The sequence below is a fragment of the Ovis aries genome, chromosome 1 (genome assembly GCF_016772045.2).
Source record: "Ovis aries strain OAR_USU_Benz2616 breed Rambouillet chromosome 1, ARS-UI_Ramb_v3.0, whole genome shotgun sequence".
NCBI classification, from domain to species: Eukaryota; Metazoa; Chordata; class Mammalia; order Artiodactyla; family Bovidae; genus Ovis; species Ovis aries.
This window is the reverse complement of record NC_056054.1, coordinates 29179651-29203834: the sequence shown is the minus strand read 5'-3', so window position 1 is coordinate 29203834 and position 24184 is coordinate 29179651. Positions and strand designations below refer to the sequence as shown.

At 48.1% G+C, this 24184-nt stretch overlaps 1 protein-coding gene and 1 long non-coding RNA gene across 4 annotated transcripts in view; one reads left to right on the top strand and one right to left on the bottom strand.

The window, feature by feature from the left end:
• LOC121819396 (uncharacterized) overlaps nt 1-12257 on the bottom strand; it is a 28342-nt gene extending 16085 nt beyond the window's left edge. Inside the window, exons 1-3 of one of the 2 annotated variants that reach the window (XR_009596687.1) lie at nt 12217-12257; nt 11775-11976; nt 341-7234 (exon numbers count right to left, since the gene is read on the bottom strand). This is a non-coding gene — a long non-coding RNA (uncharacterized LOC121819396). Of the gene's footprint in view, nt 1-340; nt 7235-11774; nt 11977-12216 lie in introns of those variants that run through there. The other variant, XR_009596688.1, reaches the window with a different exon arrangement.
• Nucleotides 12258-12444: 187 nt separating this feature from the next.
• Nucleotides 12445-19702, top strand: PARS2 (prolyl-tRNA synthetase 2, mitochondrial). 2 transcript variants are annotated; one of them, XM_012152707.5, is made up of 2 exons: nt 12445-12504; nt 13501-19702. In XM_012152707.5, exon 2 carries the CDS (start codon nt 13530-13532, stop codon nt 14955-14957), a length of 1428 nt encoding a protein of 475 aa, XP_012008097.3. In that variant the 5' UTR covers nt 12445-12504; nt 13501-13529; the 3' UTR covers nt 14958-19702. The 2 variants fall into 2 exon arrangements, with proteins under 2 accessions (XP_012008097.3, XP_012008230.3); XM_012152840.5 differs by having other exon boundaries at nt 12445-12833.
• The last annotated feature ends 4482 nt before the right edge of the window (nt 19703-24184 follow it).

The following is a 24184-nucleotide window of genomic DNA, read 5'->3' as shown; positions in this document are numbered from 1 at the left end:
TCAGGACCTAGCCTTGGCCACCCCTCTTCATCAAGGCACTGCAGAGGCCAGGCCTGGCAGGCACCTGGGATCACAGCTCTGGCTTGTAGTGGGAGGCTAGTGGGTGGGTGATCTTTATTCAATTACAGCTTCAAGTCCTGTGAAACACCCCTGCCTACTGGGCGGCTGGGAGGACAACTGTCTGTCATGTAGCTGAAGCAGCAGGCACTCCTTAGGGGAGCACTGCAGAGTAAAAGCCTTAATGACCCCATAATCAGAGTAATGAAGATGAATCGCACCTTGTGCTGCCTGCCCATTCCTTCCTCTGTGTCTAGCAGCCAACATCAGACGCTGGAAACTGTTTAGTCAGTATGAGCAAGGCATGTTTAAGATCATGAAAACAGGTGAGATTTTTCAGTTATAGGTTTCTAGAAGCTCAATATTGCAAATAATCTCAGCCATCACCTCTTCCAGCCTCTCCATCTAAACCAGAACTCCTCTCAACAGTGAGTGTTCTGAGAGAGTATCCAAACCTCTTGCATGCCTCTGGTAGACAGGCAGATCACTACCTCTTGAAGGTATCGTGCATTTTTAAAGTCTTCTGAGTTTGTCTCTCTGTTGCATTGAAACCTTCTTTTATGTCATTTGCATGTCTTGATTCAAGTTCACCTTCAGCACACAGTGAAAGGCTCTCAGTTGTGTCTGACTCTTTACAACTCCATGGACCATACAGTCCATGGAATTCTCCAGGCCAGATTACTGGAGTGGGTAGCCTTTCCCTTCTCCAGGGGGTCTTCCCAACCCAGGGATTGAACCCAGGTCTCCCGCATTGCAGGTGGATTCTTTCCCAGCTGAGCCACCAGGTAAGCCCAAGAATACTGGAGTGGGTAGCCTATCCCTTCTCCAGTGGAGCTTCCCGACCCAGGAATCGAACTGGGAGCAGACCCTAAAAAGCAGTCTGTGACCTTGAACAGGTCACTTTGCTCTTGTCCCCATTCTCTCTGTAAGGTGTTCGAGGTGTTTAGCGGGTGGGTGGCTGCCTGCTCTACCGGCAGCCAGGCCCAGCTCGGACCTGACACCGGCCGCCGGTGCCCAGCCTAGAGCTGACACAGAGCTAGCAGTTGAAAGCAGAACAGACCAGGGCTTCTCCCAACCGTAATCAAGCCCCGAGGGAACACCCTGTGTGGATGATGGTGGCTGGATGCCAAATGAAGTGAAATATCTCCTTTTCTCAGGCTGTTAACTTTTTTTCTTGTTTAAGGAAGGGGAGGATAATGACATTTAGCACTTTACAACTCAGCAGTAAAATGAGCAGATGGAAACAGATCCGCAGCATCGTGGGCATGCTTCCAGCAAGAAACCCTCCCTGGCTCTAGCTCTGGTTCCGTGGGGCCGAAGTTACTGGCAAGGTTTGCTGGTGGGGTGAAGGACACCGCCTGCTCCCTCCCACCCCGGCTCCTCCCACAGGCACCCCTCCAGGCTGCACGTTGTTGGTAGTGCTGGCCCCCGTTGCCTGCTTCTGGTTTCTGGTTGCTGTGTTCCGCCTACCTGGAGCACCTTCCCGTACACCAGGTCTGTTTGGGGTGTGACCTCTCGAGTTTGGGGATGCGGAGGAGCAGAGGTGGGAAGGGTGGGTTCTCAGAGAGCTTGCTCAATCGCTTCAGTTGTGACCAACTCTCTGTGACCCTATGGACTGAAGTCCACCAGGTTCCTCTGTCCACAGAATTCTCCAGGCAAGAATACTGGAGTGGGCAGCCATGCCCTCCTCCAGGGGATCTTCCCGACCCAGGGATCGAGGATTCTTTACCATCTGAGCCACCAGTGGTGAGTAAACACTGTTGCGGAGCTGTGGAAAAGCTCCGGCTGGCCTCTAGGTGGCCACAGAAGAACAATTTGAGCGCAGAAGGTTCCTACAGGGAGGTTAAAAAAAAAGTTGTCACCTGTGGCTGATTCATGTCAATGAATGGCAAAAACCACCACAGTGTTGTAAAGTAATTAGCCTCCAATTATAATATAAAAATAATTTTTTTAAAATGTTAAGTTATCCTTGTCATCATCAAAACTATTGTTTACTGAGAACTCCCCACTGGCCAGTCCCCATGGCTCATGTCTCACACACCTCACTTCATTTTAACCTTCCCAAGCCCAGGAGCTATGTGTTAGCACTGTCTGCATTTTACAGGTGAAGAAACTGAGGTTCAATAACTTCCCCGAGGTCCCTCAAGGCAGGCAGGCTAAAGAGTACTAATGAATGACTTTTTAACTGTTTTTTGAGTTTAGATTACTTTTTCTCTTCTATCCCATATGTTGCTCTATTAACTGCACACTTAAAAAAACCTGAATGCACTTTTCATGTTTGTTTCCAAACTAGTCAATAGCTCTATGCTGGGACTTGTTCTATCTTAGCATGTAAATCATTTCATTAAATTACAGGTCTTCTGTGAGTTTTATTTGTAATCCACAAAGTCAAAGAAACCAACAGAAGAACCCCTACTGTGGTGGAGAGCGATTGCCTCCACCATCTGCTATGTGCCTCCCTGCTGGGAATAGCACCTCTCCTTCCTAGGCTACTAACCACTCCTTCCCCACTTGGAGTGGTGGCAGAGGGCTGTCAATCATAATACCCCACCCCTGACTGCAAATGCTGATGTGACCAAGGTTGGGCCAATCAGAGTCCTTCCCAGAGAGTTTTTCAATTGGGTGCAAAAAAAAGGACAGAAGATGCTCTCAGTCTGTCTGCTGAAACAGCTATTAGCAACTGTCCCTGATAGGATTACTCATCGGAAAAGACCCTGATGCTGGGAAAGATTGAAGGCGGGAGGAGAAGGGGACTACAGAGGATGAGATGGCTGGATGGCATCACCGACTCAATGGACATGAGTTTGAGTAAACCCCAGGAGTTGGTGATGGACAGGGAGGCCTGGTGATATGGAGTCATATCACAGAGTCGGATATGACTGAGCGACTGATCTGAACTGTGGGCATCAAAAATCTGAAAACAGTATCTTAAACAAGACTGTGTGTTTATCTTGCAAGGCCAGCTCATGTATTACCTCAGTGTCCCCTCTCTGCTCACCCACCAGGTACCCAGTAAGGTTGTCCTACTGCAAGCTCCTGACACTCTCCACCTGTCTGGAAGCACTGGGTAGCTGACAGCCCTGGGAGCAGCTTTCAACCAACAGGGCATGGAAATTGCATAAATACCCGAGCCTCATAAGCCGGGGTGGGTGAGGGGATAGGATACTTTGGAGGAATGTGAGATTAAGGCCCAGTGGCCCATAGAAGTAAGCTGTTCATTTTTTTATCACAGCCTGTATTCATTTCGAGCTCTTTCTTCTCACTTCCCTACTCTCTTCTCAGTGTTTCCTGAGATCATCTCCCAAATAAACTAGTAAGTACAAGTGAAAGTCACTCAGTCGTGTCTGACTCTTTGCGACCCCATGGACTATACACACTATACAGTCAATGGAATTCTCCAGGCCAGAACACTGGAGTGGGTAGCTTTTCCCTTCTCCAGGGGATCTTCGCAACCCAGGGACTGAACCCAGGTCTCCCACACTGCAGGCAGATTCTTTACCAGCTGAGCCACCAAGGAAGCCCAAGAATACTGGAGTGGGTAGCCTATCCCTTCTCCAGGGGAGCTTCCCAACCCAGGAATCAAACTGGGGTCTCCTGCATTGCAGGCGGATTCTTTACCAGCTGAGCTACCAGAGAAGCCCCACGTGCCCTCAGATCTTTGACTCGACCTGCTTTGGGGGGTGGGGGGCAAGCTTTAGATGCCCTTGAAATCCTTCCTCATCCCAAGAGGAAGACTCTGCCACCTCCAAGTACTCACATGGCACCTTGTTTGTACCTCTAATAAATACACCATGGCCTGCCTTGTAGTATTTATTAAGCATAAACTAGGAAGGAGGAGGGAGATGGGAAGGTGGTTCAAGAAGGAGGGGACATATGTGTACCTATGGCTGATTCATGCTGATATTTGGCACAAACCAACAAAATTCTGTAAAGCGATTATCCTTCAATTAAAAAATAAAATGTTTAAAAATAAAATAGGAAGAAATGTGTTTCTTGAGTACTATGCCTTATACCAGGTATCTTGTGCTCATTCATTAACTTAATTCATTTTTAATTATTCATTAACATTAATTAATGATCATTCATAAAATTTTTTTAATTTACACTCTTGACCATTTATTTTTTTGTTTTAATTATTTTTTTAAACTGAAGGATATATAGTTCATGTACAATGTTATGTAAGTTACAGGTGTATGACAGTGATTCACAATTTTTAAAGGTTATAGTCCATTTATAGTTAGTATAGAATATTGGCTATATCCCTTAGGCTATATAGGCTCCTTTTATTTAAAAAAATTATAAATAATATCAGGACAAGTATATTTTTTAAAGCTGATTCCATTTTGGATGGCTTATTAGGATGTAAATCTTTAGAAGTAGAATTATAGGATCAAATTACATGAACAGTAAGATTTTTAATATCTTATTATTTTTATTTTTGACTGCCTTGGGTCTTCGTGGCGACGCGTTGGTTTCCTCTAGCTGCTGTGCGCTACCCTTCATTGCCGTGCTTGGGTTTCTCATTGCGGTGGCTTCTCTCCTTGCAGAGCACAGGCTCTAGGACATGTGGGCTCAGTGGTCGTGGAGCGTAGGCTTAGTCACCTCGAGGCATGTGGAGTCTTCCCAGACCAGGGATCAACCCGTGCCCCCTGCGTGGGCAGGTGAATTCTTAACCACTGGACCACTAGGGAAGTCCTAGTATCTTATTTTTAGAGTATATTTTTATTTTTATTATTTTCTTTTTACTTAAATGCCCTGATTTTTTTTTTTTTACTTTATTTTACTTTACAGTACTGTATTGGCTTTGCCACACATCCACATGAATCCGCCACGGGTGTACACATGTTCCCCCTCCTGAACCCCCCTCCCACCTCCCTCCCTGTACCATCCCTCTGGGTCATCCCAGCGCACCAGCCCCAAGCATCCTGTATCCTGCATCGAACCTAGACTGGCGATTCGTTTCTTACATGATATTATACATGTTTCAATGCCATTCTCCCAAATCATCCCACCCTCTCCCTCTCCCACAGAGTCCAAAAGACTGTTTCATACATCTGTGTCTCTTATGCTGTCTCGCATACAGGTTATCGTTACCATCTTTCTAAATTCTTTATTGAGCATTTATAATGTGCCAGATAGTGACCTACACCAGGGGGTGGCAATCTATGGTCCATAGGCCAAATTAGGCACACTGCCTGTTTTTGTAAATAAAGTTTTATTGAAACACAGCTGTGCTTATTTATTTATGTATGTTTATGGCTGCTGTCTTGTCATAACAACAGAGTGGAGTAGTTGCGACAGAGACCATCTGGCCTGTGGAACACAGTAAACAGCATTTACTGTCTGGCCCTTTGCAGAAAAAGTTTGGTGCCCGTTGGAATAGGCGCTGGGGCTGCCGCAGTGAACAAAACAAAAATCACTGCCTCCTCCACTCTATTGGGGTGAAGTCAGGGGGCAGAGGGGGGAAATCTAACACAGTGAACCCCAAACTAGATGTTCAGCATAAAATGTTAAATGACGATAAATGCTGTGGAGAAAAACAAAGGGAGAGAGAATCAGGAGTGCTCGCCAGCAGGGGTGGGGATTGTGGTGAAAATTGGGGTGTCAGGAGGTCCTGGCTGTGAACATGACATTTGGGCAAAGACCTGAAGCAGGTGAAGGAGTGAGCCACGTGGACATGGTGGGGAGGAGCCTCTGGGTAGTGGGGCAGCAGACGGAGGGCCACACTGGAGTATTAACAACAGTTCATCCTATGCTGAGCGTTAGTTACCATGTGCCCTTCACGGGCTTTACATACATATTCCATTTAATTACTTAAAAGTTATCATCTCATTACACATTTAATCTTACAAAAGAATGATCTGAAGATATTTCTATTATTAATAAAGACAGAGCTTTCCGTTTACATAGTTGTTTTACAGTGCTGTTCGTTTATTCTTCATAGCATTTCAAAGAGGTTACTGACCCCATTTTAGGCAGCCAAAACCCAGAAAGGCCAAGTCCTTTGTCCCGGGTCACACAGCCAGTCAATGCTGGCCGTGGAAAGCAAGCCCAGCTCTATCTGCCTCCAGACACTGCCTTGCTCTCTCTAAGCCACCAGTCTTGGAGGGTGTAAACTCCACCTGCTCCACTCACACCTAACAACTCCTTGTTAGGAGCTGGCAAAGGCTTGTTGGAAGGAACTCAGTTACCATCATCCTTCTGGATGAAAGTGACCAGGTAAACTGCTGGCGTCATCCTCGGAATTCACAAATGCGATCATTCGCTCTGTCTTGGGGCATCTACACTGTGTCCCAGCCTTCTTCTGGCTATGCCAGTGCTGTGTAGTGTTAACCCCAAAGCAAGGGCTCAAAAGGGGCTTGTTGACCGACAGATTAACTATTGCTGCAATTCTGTTTCATTGCACTTTTAGCAAGACTTTCTTATGAACTGAAGGAGTCATTCAGAAAGACATTAATTCAACAAATATGTACTGAGAATTACAATGTGCAGAAAAATTGAGTTGTACTATGTACAAAGCCTTTCTACATAGTAATCAGATTTACTATGAGAGGGGCTAATAGGTGAACAAGCAATAGGTCCTCCTCTCCGGGAGCTTGCAGCCTATGGGGGTGAGGAGACAAGTGTTTTGTATGTGCTACAGGACCAACTATGTGCCGGGCCTTGTGCCAATCAGGGCACTTTCATCATTAAAAATAATCCTCATAATAGGACTTCCGAGTTGGCCCAGTGGTTAAAAATCCACCTGCCAATGCAGGGGATGCGAGTTCTATGCCTGGTCTAGGAGGATTCCACATACCAAGGGGCAACTAAGCCCATGCGTCACAACTACTGAGCCCACACGCCATAACTACCGAACCTGCGTCCCTAGAGTCCATGCTCCACAACAAGAAAGGCCACTGCAGTGAAAAGCCCGTGTAACATAACTAGAGAGTAGTCCACGCACAGCGACAAAGGCCTAGCACAGCTATAAATAAATAAATACAAACTTTAAAGAATAATTGTAATAATAGCAAACATTATTGAACCCTGATACACACCAGGCACTGTGCTAAGCCCTGTACCTGGGCTAACTCCTTGTGTCTTCATCACAACTCCATGGAGGAGATATCATCACTGTCTTCAGGATGAAGGCATCTGATCCTCAGGGACATTGAGTATCTCACCCCCAGGCACACTGTAAGTGGGTGACAAAGCGAGGATTTGCATTGAGCTCTACTTGCCCCACCACATATACACACTCAGCTATGACACACCTGAGAGAGAGTAGGTCAGAGGAGAGAGTCAGGAAAAAATCTGAATGGTCTCAAGAGAGGGGGAGGTGGGACGTCCATGGTGGTCCAGTGGCTAAGACTCTGTAGTCCCAGTGCAGGGGGCCTGGGTTTGCTCCTTAGTCAGGGAACTAGATTCCACATGCCGCAACTGAAGATCCTGTGTGCCACAACAAAGTCAAATAAATAAATATTTTTTTAAAAAAAAGAGAGGTGGGGAGGCCCTGCAAGAGGAGGCTTTAAGGGCGGGTTCCTCAAGGGGATACCATTTAAGACGGTCCCCAAAGAGTGAGCCTCCAGCAGAGGGTATCCAGTCAGACAGAAAGGGTCTATTTGGGTAACTGCTCCACAACTTGAACTGTATGTTTGTTACAAACAAGTTGCCATTGGAGGCTCTGAGTGGGGAGATCGGGCTGTGCATCAGACAGACCTGGAGATGAATCCTTTCTCTCCCTGTTACTAGTTGTGTTGACCATGCACAAGCCAACCAACCTTTCCAAGCCTTGGTTGTCTCATCTGCAAAATGGACATAACAGTGATAATTATACCTCTGGGGGTTTTATTGTAAGGATTTAATTGCATACAGGTGTAAAGTGTCTAATACTGTTCTTGGTACATAATGAACAATGATGATGATGATGATTGGTGCCACACTTCCATTCTGAGGAATCTCAATTTAAAAAAAGAGGCCCGCTTTCTCAGCTCCCTTCTAATGTCTAATCACCTGAGACTTGGACACTGAGCAAATGAACAAGTGGGCACTCTGAGCCCAGGGGGAAGAGGTCCCTGGAGACAGAAGGGCATTGGTGTTCCACACAGTGGTCGGAACAGAGGTGGCAGAAGAACGACGGCTGTCTCCTCACGGTGGGCAAGGGCAGCTGCAGTCCTGAAAGTCGGAATGATTGAAGGCCGAGCCGGATACTTTGAATCATTATCTCTCACGGGCCTGTCACAACAGCCTCACATGGCATTCTGTTTTACTGAAGAAACCAGGAAGCCACGGGCCCAAGGTCTCAAGGCTGGGAATTGGCTGGGCAGGATTCCCAGGCAAGGCCACGTTCCCACCTCCAGTCTAGTCGGTCTGGGCCAGTCTGGGCTAACAGGTTAGGGGGTGGGTTCAGGAGTCCAACAAGTGGCCTGTCCCAGTGGCTCTCTGGAGTCTGTCTCCTCTCCCCCCACCAGTCTGGGCCATTACAGGAGTCTCCCATCTGGCCTCTTTCTCCATCCCCCTCCTCCCATCTCAGTTCACACCTCACTCAGGCAAAGAAACACAACCGACCATGTTCTTCTATGGTATAAAACCCTTCCATTACCCACAAGCCTGCCTCTCACACTGGCAGAAACTCAGTCTGTTCCAGCAAGCCCTGACACAGTGGTGCCCGCTGCCTTTCCGGTTATGCTTCCCTGACACCTGGGGCTGCTCTATACTCCAGTCAGAACTATCTTGGAGCCTTTTTCCTTACAGCAGTGTGACCTGCTGCCCCTCTGAATAGAACTGTCTTCCTATTCACCCTCTGCTACTTTTTAACCTGAAAAACTCCTAGTTATCGTTTAAGTCTAATTTCACTTCCCCTCCTCCACGAAGCCCTCCTGGATTCCACCCCTCCTTGCAGTGCTCCCCTTCCAGCATCTTGCTCTCCCTTCTTCACAGCTTCTTACCACAGTCTGCTGTGACCTCCACCTTCAGACACCTTCTCCAAGAGGTTAGGAGCAAGTTGAGGTCGGGGAGTTCACCATAAACTCAGCCATCCTTGTCCATTCAGCACACACTAGGAGCCCCTCTCTGTGCCAAGCTGTGAGCTCTGTATGTAGAGACAACTCAGCATGTCCTAAGAGGAGCTCTGACCCCAAGTAGACAAACCATCCACTCATATACTGATTGATATATTAAAACAAGCAAAAAGCAAAACCTCTTGCTGAACCCAACATGGCTAGGCCTTCTGCTTAGAGGTGAGGATCCAGAAAAGAGCCAGACCTGTGCCTGCCTGCAAGGGATTCCCAGTCTGACCAGTGGCCAGTGGAAACCACTAAGCTTATGATGCATCTTAAGCTTATGGCTGTGGGGCACCAAGGCAAGTGACTTTTGCTTTGTTGTGGATGACAATGGATGAATGAATTAATCAATTTCTCTCTCTCTTTTACGGAACTTGTGAGGTTGTAACCATGAATGGGCTCTGTAAGTCAAGGCACTCAATAAATGACTGATCAATCAATCGATTGAAATGTCACCCATGAGGTGGCTAGCAGTGAGAGGGCCATATTCTGGCCTCCACCACCCTGGACTTACTCAATGGGGAGTAAATCTACTCTGACCACAGCCACCTGGAGTGGACTTGCAGCTCCTGGCTGCAGAGCCTCCTGCAAATTCCCAGTAAAAGGCAGCAGTTCTCGGCCTGCCTCCCAAGAGGGTCGTGAGCATTAATTAGTTACCATTGGTAAAGTGCTCTGAAGACATGGGGGTGTATAAACACAGCAACTCATTAGGCCTCTCCACACCACAAAGCTCTACAGCCGGGAAGAGCTAATTGAGAAATAATTAACACCTCAGGGTGCAGAGGACGATGCCTGGCTTTTCTAGGATTGGTAGGGATGTAATAAAGTGCATGGAGAGCAGGAAGAATTATAAGGCTACTTTAGATCCCAAAATATACTAAAGATTATTCACCTTCTGCCCCCAGGGAAGAGTGTGGGGACCTTTGCCCCACTAAAGCCTTTGGGACTGCATTCCTTGGAAAAGTCCAGAGTACAGTGCTGGGCTGCAGAGGCCGAGTGATGCTCTTCATGCAAAAGAGCTCAGGTCCAGCCCAGGTCTGCCCGGCTTCTAGCGTGTGAGCAGATGCCAGTTGTGGAACTCATCAAGCGGTATTTTCCTCAGGTCTAAGACCCGGATGGTGACATGTGTCTACCATCCTCCTGCCCCAGCACCAGCGTGTCTGATGTCCTTCCTCTACGTCAGCAGATCTAGCGCCGGCTTCATGTTAGGATCATGGGGGACTATAAGTACTGACCAGCATCTTGGGGCTGGGACTAGGGGGCATACAGTGATTCCCAGTTCATTCAAAGTTAAGAACCACTGCTTTGGTTTGTGTATCAGGCACTGTGTTGGGAGCTGTAGAAAACACATGTAAACCCTACCACACTCAATGCTCCCCTCACAACAGCTCATCATTCCTGATTCAATGCCTCAGAGTGTCCTGGACATCCCTCTCCACTCTCACTGCCATTTTTGTGCTGCCAAACCTCACCCAAACCATTTAGGCTTGGTTTGAAGCTCGCCTCCTCAGGGAAGCCCTCCTTCCCTGTGTTCCCACAGGACTGTTCTCAGCCCTATTATAACACTGATCACACAGTGCTGTTCCTGGCAGATCCTGGTGGGCTGAGAGCTTCTCGGGGGCAGTATCAGAATCACCAGTGTCTTGCACTGGGTCTGGTATCTTTTAGGCTCTGAATAAACTGTAACAGTTATAAGTTAGATAGAGTTATATGATATGCAACTCCCACCTCAGGGCATTTGCACTTATTGTTCCCTGTGTCTGGAGCACTTTTCTCCCAGATATCTGCAAGTCTCTCTCAACTCCTTCAGGTCTTTGCTAAAATGTCACCTTCTCCCCCAGACTTTCCCTGATCCTTCTATTTTGAATGGTAACCACTTGACCTCCAACCCATTCCCTTCTCTAATTAATTTTTCTCCAAAGCATTTAAAACCATCTGACTAATGGGTCCTGTCTTTATATAAGATTGTTATAATTTGTTTATCCTGGAGTTTTTACATTAATTTTTAAAATTCAGGGATTGACATACTACTATATATAAAGTGAAAGTGTGAGTCGTTAAGTCTGTCTGCCTCTTTGCGACCCCATGGACTGTAGCCCACCAGTCCATGGGTTTCCCTGGTGGCTCAGATGGTAAAGAATCTGTGTGCAATGCAGGAGACTGGGTTTGATCCCTGAGCTGGGAAAATCCCCTGGAGAAAGGAATGGCTACCCACTCCAGTATTCTTGCCTGGAGAATTCCATGGACAGAGGAGCCTGGTGGGCTACAGTCCACGGAGATGCAAAGAGCTGGACACTACTGAGCGACTAGGTGTAAAACAGATAACTAGTAAGGAACTACCACATAGCACAGAGAACTCTACTCAATACTCTGTAATGAACTAAATGGGAAAAAAATCTAAAAAAGAGTGGATATATGTATGTGCATAATTGATTCACTTCGCTGTACACCAAAACAAACACAACATTGTAAATCAACTATACACCAATAAAAATTTGAAAAATAAATTAAAATGTGATTGCATTAAAAAACCACTGGTCTTGAGCCCTGAGTTCTTCGACCTCCCCTTAAAATTCACCATATTGGATAATTGACTAGAATGTAAACTACACTGAAGGCAGAGAATTTCGTCTATTTTGTTTACTATTCCTAGTTTCTACAAGGGGCTGGTACCTGGTTGCTGTTGTTCAGTCACTCAGTCGTGTCCGACTCTTTGCGACCCCATGGACTGCAGCCCGCCAGGCTTTCCTGTCCTTTGCCATCTTCTGGAGCTTGCTCAAACTCATGTCCACTGAGCCAGTGATGCCATCCAACCATCTCGTCCTTCTCCTGCCTCCAATCTTTCCCAGCATTAGGGTCTTTTGGTACGTGGTAGCTGCTCAAAAAATATTTCGTGAAAGTTTGACTTAGTGTCTTTAAGATTAAATAGAATGCCTTATTTCAATTCTTCAATATTTTAAATTTATTTAAATTGAAAGCCTGTAAAATCTTAGGGCAGATTCAAAGCCACATTGCCCATTGTTGTCATGGTTACACACTCCCCAGCGGTTCTCCCATTCCAACACAGTGACGGGCCCCGGGATCCAGCGCACGAACACCAGACTCGATAACCTACCCGATCGGCCTTGATCATAGAGTTACACCTCCCTCAATCCTAGAGGGCACTTCCGGGACGATTTACTTATTGCTGCCTAGGCCAATCTACGAGCGCGTTCTCTCTCCTTGGCTAAGTTTCCGGCAAACCTTTCGCTGGAGTCTAGAGTGGGGTGGGGCCAGGCCCCCGAGAGCGCGGCTTTGTGATTGGTGGGAAGGGTAAGAGGCGGGCTTGTGCTGGCACCGCTCTGGCGCAGGCGCGGTGGTTCGTGTGGCGGTGTGTGTGCCGGCGACGTTCCGTGGGACTACGGTTGGTGAACGGGCATAACAGTGAGGGCTGAGGGACGGGCGGGACACTGCGGAAGAAGAGCGGGCTCGGTTCTGGGCGCGGAGACTGAGGACTTTGGTGTCAGTTTTTCCACGTGCATCCCGGCCCTAGATTGGGGCGGGGTCACAACCACATAAACTGTTGAATAATTTTCGTTTCTTAGTCTGTTTCCTCCATTGTGAAATGGCAGGACTTCCTTGTGTGCCTCTGGTCTTTGTGACCAGTAACTTGTGAGAAATACAAGTTCTCTGCCCACACCCCAGACCTACTGACTCAGAAATTCTGGCGATGAGGCCCCACAAGCTTTCCAGGTGATTTTGATGCTTGCTGAAATTTCACGATTACTGGGCCACTGTAATGTGAGGGGTCGACTTGAGAGAAGTCTTGGAGACAGACTCATTTGCTTGAGGAGGAGTCAAGGGTGAAGGAGTCTCTGGCTTGAGCCACGGGCCTGAGGTGGGACTTTTAAGTGATGGCTCCAGGCGTGAGCCACATGTGTCCTGCCTCCAGGGCCTGCATTTTTCCACATAGGCATACTAGGGCTCTGTGGCCATGCCTCCCAACTGTCTTCAGGTCATGGGCCACAAAGGAAATAATAATATTTGTACAGAGCCCAGGGGAAGTTGTTGAAGCTGCTAGAAGTTGGAGGGGACCCCTGAAGGACTGAGGCTGCTGAAAGTTGGAGGGAGCCACCTGGGGGAATTTGAGCTTCCCAGAGCTGAGGGGAATTAGTAACCTGTTCTCAGCATAATGCAGGAGAGCTTTTGTTCCGTGGGATGTGCTGATGATTAGGGGTACTCACTAAGTTTGGCAGTATAAATCAAGAACCTTGAAAGAGGTTCCTTTTGCAAATATCCTTTTGCATCTGCAAGATTGGTGGCTGTCATAGAAGTTTTATTGGAGGCCGATCTGTGCTGACTGCTGCAGGGTGTCAGATCACAGTTAACACGTATTTCTGCTCGACTCATTTTTCTTCAGGCACAAGTGCCTCCCTGTGCTGGGGTGTCATGGAAGGGCTGCTGACAAGATGCAGGGCACTGCCTGCCCTGGCCACCTGCAGCCATCAGCTCTTGCAGTATGCTCCTCAGAGGTTTCACCACTGTGCCCCCAGGAGAGGGAAGCGCTTGGTGCTGTCCCGCATGTTCCAGCCCCAGAAACTTCGGGAAGACCAGGTGCTCTCTCTCGAGGGCAGATCTGGCGACCTGACCTGTAAGAGCCAGCGGCTGATGCTGCAGGTGGGCCTCATCCACCCGGCAAGCCCTGGATGTTACCACCTCCTGCCTTACACTGTCCGCGCCATGGAGAAGCTGGTGCGCGTGATAGATCAGGAGATGCAGACCATCGGGGGACAGAAGGTCAACATGCCCAGCCTCAGCCCAGCAGAGCTCTGGCGAGCCACCAACCGGTGGGACTCAATGGGCAGGGAGCTGCTAAGACTTAGAGACAGACACGGCAAGGAATACTGCTTAGGACCAACCCACGAGGAAGCCATTACAGCCCTGATCGCCTCCCAGAAGACACTGTCCTACAAGCAGCTCCCGTTGCTGCTGTACCAGGTGACGAGGAAGTTTCGGGATGAGCCCAGACCCCGCTTTGGTCTTCTCCGCGGCCGAGAGTTTTACATGAAGGACATGTACACCTTCGACTCCTCCCCCGAGGCAGCCCAGCTGACCTACAGCCTGGTGTGTGATGCCTACAGCAGCCTGTTCAACAGGCTGGGGCTGCGATGCGTCAAGGTCCAGGCCGACGTGGGCAGCATCGGGGGCACGATGTCCCACGAGTTCCAGCTGCCAGTGGACATCGGGGAGGACCGACTTGTACTCTGTCCCAGCTGCCACTTCTCTGCCAATGTGGAGACTCTGGACTCGTCACGGACAAACTGCCCTGCTTGCCAGGGGCCACTGACCGAAACTAAAGGCATCGAGGTAGGGCACACGTTTTACCTGGGCACCAAGTACTCCTCTATTTTCAATGCCCAGTTCATCAATGTCCACGGCAAGCCGTCCCTGGCTGAAATGGGGTGTTACGGCTTGGGCGTGACACGGATCTTGGCCGCTGCCATTGAAGTTCTCTCTACAGAAGACTGCATCCGCTGGCCTAGCCTCCTGGCCCCTTACCAAGTCTGCCTCATCCCCCCCAAGAAGGGCAGTAAGGAGGAGGCGGCCGCAGAGCTCGCAGGGCATCTTTACGACCACATCACAGAAGCGGTGCCACAGCTCCAAGGGGAGGTCCTGCTGGACGACAGGACCCATCTGACCATTGGGAACAGACTGAAAGACGCCAACAAGTTCGGCTACCCCTTTGTGATCATTGCAGCCAAGAGGGCCCTGGAAGACCCTGCACATTTTGAGGTTTGGTGCCAGAATACCGGAGAGGTGGTCTTCCTTACCAGAGAAGGAGTCCTGGAATTACTGAGCCGAGTGCAGGTTGTCTGAACCACCCCCTGGACGCCTCCCACCGTATCTCACAGCCTTGGTGTTCACTGAAATGCTGCCTTTCCTGTATTGCTTTCTGGAGCTGGTCTCCCCAGAAACAGCAGCTCGTGGAAGGTGAGACCACGTTAGGAAAGCCAGTTGTAGTCATTTGTTCGGACTATTTGTATTTAAAGTTGTTAACTTGATCCCTTTGTCTGGGCTGGCTGTGCCACCACATACCCTATCTTTCATATTCCACTGTGGAAGCTTCTGTTTGGAGGTAGTGGCTAGAAGGAGCCAAGTTGTCATCTTGGCCCTCAGGAGAGTCACTTCCCTTCTCTCAGCAGTTTTCTACACCACATGTAGGTTGGGGGCCTCCTGATGACTGACCCCCTCCCAGCTCCAGCAGTCTGACCTTGGGCCTCTTGCTGCATTCAGTCCAGAGAGGCAGCCCACCAGTCCTCCTCCTTTGAGAAGTGGGCTGAGGGTCTGGGGACAAGAATCAGGACACCTGGCTGCCACTGACTCACCAGTGACTTGGACGTGACCCCTGCCCTGCTGGGGCCTTCGAGTTTCTCCATCTGTAATGTGCGAAAATGGAACTAGATCTGTAAAGTCCTCACAGCTGACTAGCTGGTTCCTTGAGAGGTTTATGACGGGCAGATCTGGTTCCTCTGATCCTCCATTGTTTAAGCTACCCGGAAAGTTAAAACAGTTAGCTAATGGCCCCCAAACCACCTCCAGAGACCTGACTCTCCCTCTTGAGTTGGCCTGGCACTGAGATCATGTTATATTGATTGAATAAAGTCAGACTGTTGGGGTGAGGTCTGCATGTTAATTGGAAACAGTGGTAACACCTGCCAAGTTCAGAGTGCCGCAGCTTCTTGCCTGGAAACTCTCCTTTTTCTACTTCTCCACTGGAAAAAGAAAAAATTGGGTGACTGGAAAATACGTGTTATACCACTTCATCCCTCAAGTGTCTGCAGGCTTCCAGTGCTACAGTGACTTCGTCCTGGCTGCAGAGTTGGATCCTAGAGCCATGCATGACGGAGGTGAATTATCAGTAGAAGGTCACTGCCTGAGTGCTGGGGAGAACTGGCAGCGAGCTTGAGCTTTCATTGCTCCTGCCCCCAGGAGCAGGATCAGCTTCTGCATCCTCGGCCCCTGGTGTCACGGCTTGTCCATACCTAAGGAGAATCTTTCAGGGCTAAGCTCAAAGCCATCACCTCCTGAAACATGCTCGGCAGCTCCTGGCAATGGTTTCTGTCTTTGGCATCCCCTGTGCTCTCCTACTAGCACCGACACCCTTCTCACTCAGTGCGCACAGCTCACTGTATGGCTGCCAGCCTCTTGTCATTGATGGTCAGCTCCCTGAGGCTGGGGCCCTAGGCTGACTCCTAGTGCACTGAAGTGTTGTCTTGGCCTGTTGTTCTGCCTGCCAAACAGCTTCCCGTCAGCTTGTGACTGCTGATCGTGCCAGAGTAACCTCACCCCCAACACACACCATCAGGGTTCCTAATGAATGCAGACCCCAGGCCCTAATGACTCCCAGGCTACCGCTGGGCTCTGCGCCAGCATTCAGGCTAGAGACAGGATTCTGAGAGCAAACCTAGAGAGGCTGGATTGTAAGACAAGGATCTTACTCGGGTGCACAGTGGAATCCCCTGGGTCCCACCCCGAGGTTCTGTTCTGGGGTGTGGCCTGGGCGTCAGCAGTTTTAAAATTCCCCAGATGATTCTAATTCGCCAACTTTGTGGAGCGTCCTCAGCCCACATTGCAGGGTTGAATGTTTGAGTCATTTCAGTTGTGCATTATCAGGTTGATGTGAGCTCTCTGCTTTCAGCACTTATATATGCCGTGTTCAGATCTTAAAACTGTTAAAGGTAAGTGCTGTGAAATCTTCATTTTACAGATGAAACTGGAAGCTCCATTCAAGCAATTTAAGAGTGCACAGCTATTATGTATCAGAGCTAGAATCTGGGTACTGACCAAAACCTGTGTCTTGTCTCACTATACTGCATGGCCTCTGCCTGGGCAATATGATTCCAGTAAGTAAAATGGATTATGTATGTCTGATCAACTTAGCCTGAAGTAGAGAAATTAGAATTACGTGCAAATGAGCACTTTAAATATTTTCTTAAATTTAAATTTGTGCTTCATAAGCATACTTTATGGAAGGCTAGTCTAATGTAAGAATAAGCACTTCTAAAAATCAGCTTCAGGGAATACAGAACTAGTTAATTTAAAACTCATAAATGTGTATGATATGGAATGATTTGAGGGTAAGGTAGAATCATGGAACTTTAGAACAGGAGAGCTTGCAGCCTGCTTGTCCAGCCCTCACTTCACAGATGGGAGACAAACCTGCAGTGGAAATTAACCTGCTGCAACCCATCTGACTGGCCAGACTGCCTGATTGCAGACCGGGTGCTGCGTCTCCTGAATTAGGCTACCTCGGGTCAATCTTGTTGCCAGGGGTGACGGCTGGTTGAGTCAGCCTTTGAGCTACAGAGGCCTTTAGGTTTGAAAGAGATACCCATTTTCCAAGGGAGACGCATACAAGGAGCACAGTGATTTGCTCAACATCCAGCTGAACTGAAACCCAGGTGTCTTGATGACTTAGCCAGCGTTTCTTGCAGTAGCCAGGGGCAGTATAGTTTGGTGGAAAGATTAGGACCTTGAATAGAGAATCAGTTTTCCATTTAGCAGGTATATGATCATAGACAAATAACTTGTCTCTTGTGCATCTCAGATTCTTCATCTGTGAGATGCTTTCATAATGGCACCCACACCTCCTTGGGTTGTCTGAGGGTTGGCTGAGCTGACTTATATGAAAAGCTTAACCCCTAGTGTGCTCTCTGGAACCACAATGACTTGCATGGGATGACTTAGGAAATAATCCATTAGGAGCTCAGGTTCTGCTGTTAACATTGAGACCTGGGTTTTGTTTTTTTGTTATGTTGCTTCACAACTTTCCTGGGGAGTGGCACAAACAAGAATTAAGTAACATCTGCAGAATGGTTCCGTCTCCTTAGAGGAAAGACAGAAATATTCAAACCGTGTACATTCCTCTATCCTTTCTGAACTTGCCAACATTACTTCTTGCCATAAATTGATGAAATGGGGTTGCTGGCAGAATAACAGGTACAGGCTGTATTATCATTGCTCATTCCTTGGGGAGATGGAGAAGCAACTGGCTGGGAAATATTTAACAGAATTAATACTTGGGGACAAAGGCTGGTGCATAACAAAACCATTGTGTAAATCAAGCTTAGAATGTAAATCAAGAGCTCCATTAATATTCAGTGTTTTAATAGAAGAAACACCTGCTGGGCCATCAATAAAGGAGCTTTGTGGAAATCTTGAAATTGTCATTTCCTTAACTACTTGAGCGCCAGGCCTCTTTACACCCCTGTCCATTTCTACTCCTAGAGGCCAGGACGCTTTTTGGAATTTGTCTGTATCTAAGGGCACACATTCTTTCTGGAGTTATTTATCCACTGATCTCCAGTAGCATATTGGGCACCTACCAACCTGGGGAGTTCCTCTTTCAGTATCCTATTATTTTGCCTTTTCATACTGTTTTTGGGGTTCTCAAGGCAAGAATACTGAAGTGGTTTGCCATTCTAGCAAATTTGGAAAACTCAGCAGTGGCCACAGGACTGGAAAAGGTCAGTTTTCATTCCAGTCCCAAAGAAAGGCAATGCTCAAACTACCGCAAATTGCACTCATCTCACACACTAGTAAAGTAATGCTCAAAATTCTCCAAGCCAGGCTTCAGCAATACGTGAACTGTGAACTTCCAGATGTTCAAGCTGGTTTTAGAAAAGGTAGAGGAACCAGAGATCAAATTGCCAACATCCGCTGGATCATCAAAAAAGCAAGAGAGTTCCAGAAAAACATCTATTTCTGCTTTATTGACTATGCCAAAGCCTTTGACTGTGTGGATCACAATAAACTGGAAAATTCTGAAAGAGATGGGACTACCGGACCACCTGACCTGCCTCTTGAGAAACCTAGATGCAGGTCAGGAAGCAACAGTTAGAACTGGACATGGAACAACAGACTGGTTCCAAATAGGAAAAGGAGTATGTCAAGGCTGTATACTGTCACCCTGCTTATTTAACTTCTATGCTGAGTACATCATGAGAAATGCTGGACTGGAAGAAGCACAAGCTGGAATTAAGATTGCCGGGAGAAATATTAATCACCTCAGATATGCAGATGACACCACCCTTATGGCAGAAAGTGAAGAGGAACTAAAAAGCCTCTTGATGAAAGTGAAAGAGTAGTGGAAAAGTTGGCTTAAAGCTCAACCAGTATCGACTTTCTTTACTGGTATCTGAATGAGTGGTCTCATAATCGGCTCCTTTACCATCTCTATGGAAAGCGTTAGTTTTCTGGCTGTTAGTCAGTATATCAAGATGGGATTTTTCCTCATTCAGAGCACTGAATAGTCAAAGATATTAAACTGAGCTGATAAGTTAATGGATTTTATGTAAGTTATACAGTCTTAACTGGGTACTTGTAAATAGCACCAAGTGGGCCTTCTACCTATAATACTGCAAAAGTTAAGGCAGCAGAGGGATTAGAAAGAATTTTTTTTATAATCAGTTAATTCACTTTGTAAAATGGCTGTAAAGGATAATGTGTACAGATTTTCTGTTCGCATATTCATTTGTAAACTTCCTAAGACTGTTATGTTTCTATTGCTTTTGTATGGAATGACATTGCAAAAATAAAAACCTTCTTTAACTGAAAAAAAACAGCTCAACATTCAGAAAACGAAGATCATGGCATCTGGTCCGTCCCATCACTTCATGGCAAATAGATGGGGAGACAGTGGAAACAGTGTCAGATTTTATTTTTCTGGGCTCCAAAATCACTGCAGATGGTGATTGCAGCCATGAAATTAAAAGACGCTTACTCCTTGGAAGGAAAGTTATGACCAACCTACATAGCATATTCAAAAGCAGAGACATTACTTTGCCAACAAAGGTCCATCTAGTCAAGGCTATGGTTTTTCCAGTAGTCATGTATGGATGTGAGAGCTGGACTGTGAAGAAAGCTGAGTGCCGAAGAATTGATGCTTTTGAACTGTGGTGTTGGAGAAGACTCTTGAGAGTCCCTTGGACTGCAAGGAGATCCAACCAGTCCATTATGAAGGAGATCATTCCTGGGTGTTCTTTGGAAGGAATGATGCTAAAGCTCAGAGAAGGCAATGGCACCCCACTTCAGTACTCTCACCTGGAAAATCCCATGGATGGAGGAGCCTGGTGGTCTGCAGTACATGGGGTCGCTAAGAGTCGGATGTGATTGAGCGACTTCACTTTCACTTTTCCTTTCATGCATTGGAGAAGGAAATGGCAGCCCACTCTAGTGTTCTTGCCTAGAGAATCCCAGGGACAGCGGAGCCTGGTGGGCTGCTGTCTTTGGGGTCGCATAAGAGTCGGACACGACTGACGCAACTTAGTAGTAATATGCTAAAGCTGAAACTCCAGTACTTTGGCCACCTCATGCAAAGAGTTTGACTCATTGGAAAAGACTCTGATGCTGGGAGGGACTAGGGGCAGGAGAAGGGGACGACAGGATGAGATGGCTGGATGGCATCACTGACTCGATGGATGTGAGTCTGAGTGAACTCCAGGAGTTGGTGATGGACAGGGAGGCCTGGCGTGCTACAGTTCATGGGGTCGCAAAGAGTCGGACATGACTGAGCGACTGAACTGAAGGGCACACATGACTTTTAGAATTAGGAAAAGAATTTTTTAAAGTTTTCTATAATGTGGGAATTGGGTAAAGTAATTTTATGATGTTTTTGCAAACTTTTGGGAAAAGATTGATTTCACTTAATTTAAAATAATAACTTAGATCATAGTGACCCAGACAGACTCTACTGTCAGACTGCCTGGGCCATTTAGCAGCTATGGGACCTTGTGCAGGACACTTCTTGTACACGTTTCCTCACTGGGAGAACAGGGACAGCAGGGCCTGCTCACAGCAGGTGCTTGGGGAGTGTAGCTGCCCTTCTGGAAGGTTGAGCGGGCAGTGCACGTGGCCAGCACAATGGGGTGGCACTTTCAGGCTCCCACATTCAGGCACCAGCTCCATGCAGGGGTGGTGTCCACTCATATTAAGCCAGCAGCTCTCAAGGTGCTAATGAGCTTGTGATTAAAACCTTGTAGGGCTGGGAGAGTGGGGTGGAGGCACTTACTGGTTAATGGTTAAGCCCGTGGGCTGACGGGAGTGCCACAGGCAGGATGTTGATGCTGTTAAGGGTTTCAGCAGACTGACTTCTACCCAGGCATACATGTCAGGGACATTGCAGGTCAAACTGCCAAACTTTTACCATAACCTTGGAGTGCGCAGGCAAGGGCCTCTGGTTTGTTGCCAACTCCTGGAAGCAGGGGCCCAGTCTTGCTACTGTTAGTATCTCCTGAGGGACTGAGGGGAGTCCTGAATTCAAGTTGTGACTCACTCTTCACTAGCTAGCTGGCTCTGTAAGCTACTTATCCTCTCTATGCCACTTTTCTTCTCGGTAAAATGGTGCCTTGCCTCCCAAAGACTGGCAAGGTTGAGCCCATCCACATGAAGCACCTGGAATGCCCTCTGGCACACCTAAGTGCCCGGTACATGGCAGTCGTTACTAAGCCTGGTAGCATGTGTGCTACCCCTGGCATATGCCCTTTCAAGGCTCCTGCCTTAGCTTGAAGTCCCTCCCACCTCACCAATCCCTTCAATTGAAGGGCCCACATCCCCTGTGTGGTGGCCTCCCTCCACCTCCCACCCCGAGTCTGTTCAGAGTTCATCACTCCTTCCTGTGTCATCAATCAGTAACTATTTGGTATACACCTGCTGTGTGCTGAGGAGCTGCTGTGCTAGGTCCTGGCAGGGCACAGTGCACAGCTCAGCATACCTGACTCAAGTTTCCAGAGAAGTGGAAGCAACCACCCAGTAATCAAGTACAGTGCAGTCAGCATAGAGAAGGTAGAGGACTCATGGGATGTGTGGTAAGAAGCCAGCCAGTAGGGTTTCCTGGAGGAGGCAGCTGGACCTGACGGAAGGTCCTGATAGGTATTAAATAAAGGGAGGAACAGTGGGAATGGAGAGAGGGGAAGAAGTGAGAGTCTTCCAGAGGGAACAGTGTACAAAAGCCGTAAGCTAAAACCGCAAGACTAGAGAATAAAATGTGTCATAAACTCTTGGTATGAGGCAGGCTGTGTTCCGTGTGCTACATGCAGATTAATTCATTGAATTCTCACAGCGCCTGCATGAGGAAGGTGCTGTTATCCTCAAGTTGCAGACAGGACTGGTACCTGAGGCTACTCAGCTAGTGGGTCATGGGGCTGGCCAGTCGGGCTCCAGAGCCGATACTCTCACTTCTGCACCATCCCACCACAGCTGAACTGAGGCCAGGATGGCTAGGCTGAGGCTGGAGATGGAGGGAGCCACAGAAGTGGTAAAGGGCCAGACACTGAAGGGCCTTCAGTGTCACACCAAGAGTGCAGCGGGGACATAGACAGACTGGCTGCATTTCCCTTTATTGGAGAGTTCTCAACCCACGGTAAGGTTTATGACACCCACTCAACAGCATGACCCTGAAGGCAGAAGCTACCTGATGCCTTGCCCTTGGTTCAGTTCAGTTGCTCAGTTGTGTCCAGCTCTTTGTGACCCCATGGACTGCAGCACGCCAGGCCTCCCTATCACCAACTCCTGGAGTTTACTCAAAGCTCGTGTCCATTGAGTCGGTGATGCCATCTAACCATCTCATCCTGTTGTCCCCTTCTTCTCCCGCCTTCAGCCTTTCCCAGCATCAGGGTCTGTCAGTTCTTCATATCAGGTGGCCAAAGTATTGGAGTTTCAGCCTCAGCATCAGTCCTTCCAGTGAATATTCAGGACTGATTTCCTTTAAGATGGACTGGTTGGATCTCCTTGCAGTCCAAGGGACTCTCAAAAGTCTTCTCCAGCACCCCAGTTCAAAAGCATCAATTCTTCAGCACTCAGCTTTCTGTATAGTGCAACTCTCACATCCATACATGACTACTGCAAAACCATAGCCTTGACTAGATGGACCTTTGTTGGCAAAGTAATGACTCTGCTTTTTAATATGCTGTCTAGATTGGTTGCCCTTGGTTGGTGCCCATTAAATGTTGGTAAAGCCAACCGAAGGAAAGAAACCTGAAAGAGGAGGCAGGTGGGCTCTGGAGAGAGATGCTTAGGTTCAGATCCCAGGTCTGATACTCACTGTTGAGACTGTATGCCTCCACCTTATTTATAAAATTGTGATCCTAGAACTGAGAACGTGGCTTAGAACGAGGGTTTGCATACTGCTTGCTGTCCATGTTGACAGCCGTTTATCATCTCTCTGCTTGCCCTTGTACACCTCCAGTGTACACCTCCAGAAGTGTTTCATCAGGGTGTGGCTTAAGGGGTTCTTTTGTCCCCCACCAAGTTCTCCAGCTGACACCCTAAATCCACAGAGGTATCTAGACAGGTTGGGGAGGCCCACCTCCATCCCTGACCCTTTGCCCTGAGAAGGGCTGTACTCTAGTCTTGTGGGAAGAAGGGTCCCTGGGATGGTGGGAAAGGCTCTGCCTCAAGTTGGGGATGCCAAAGATGCTGGCTCCTCACCCCTCAGCCTTGCCCTTGTCCTTCCTCTGAGCCTAAGTTTCCTCATCTGTAAGATGAGGTGGAGGAGGGTTAAGTCCTTGTGGGGAGCTCTGATTTGGCTCTGCTAGAATCTGAGGCATGGGCAAGTGGCCACAGAGGCACCAGGTGAGGGCAAGGCCCACAGGCCCCACTACACCCATCCACTTCACAAGAGGGCCACCTGTCCTGAACCCTGCAGGTCCCACCCCTATGGAAGGGGAGTGCTCAGGACCCTTGCCCCACACTCCTGTGCTCACCCTGGCTGCCCATCACCATAGCCACTGCAGTGGGGCAAAGCTGGGACAGGCCTTGTTGTCTGGAAGGGCACAGAATCCAGCTGGGAAATGAGAGAGGATGGCCTGTGTGGCCTAAGCCAGGCTCATGATGGACGCTGGACTTCGGCTCTATAGCCACAAGCAGGGACCTGCACCTGGAAGGAAAGCTGCCTGGTTCTTTGTAAACATTCCACAGCAAATTGCCATTCATAGATGACAGCACGCACAGCAGAAAACCCTAAGTTAGTCGATCTTAAGTAGAGTAGCTGGTTTCAGTTTAATGATGTATTAGGTAGCTTTGCTATAGTAACAAACAACTCCCAA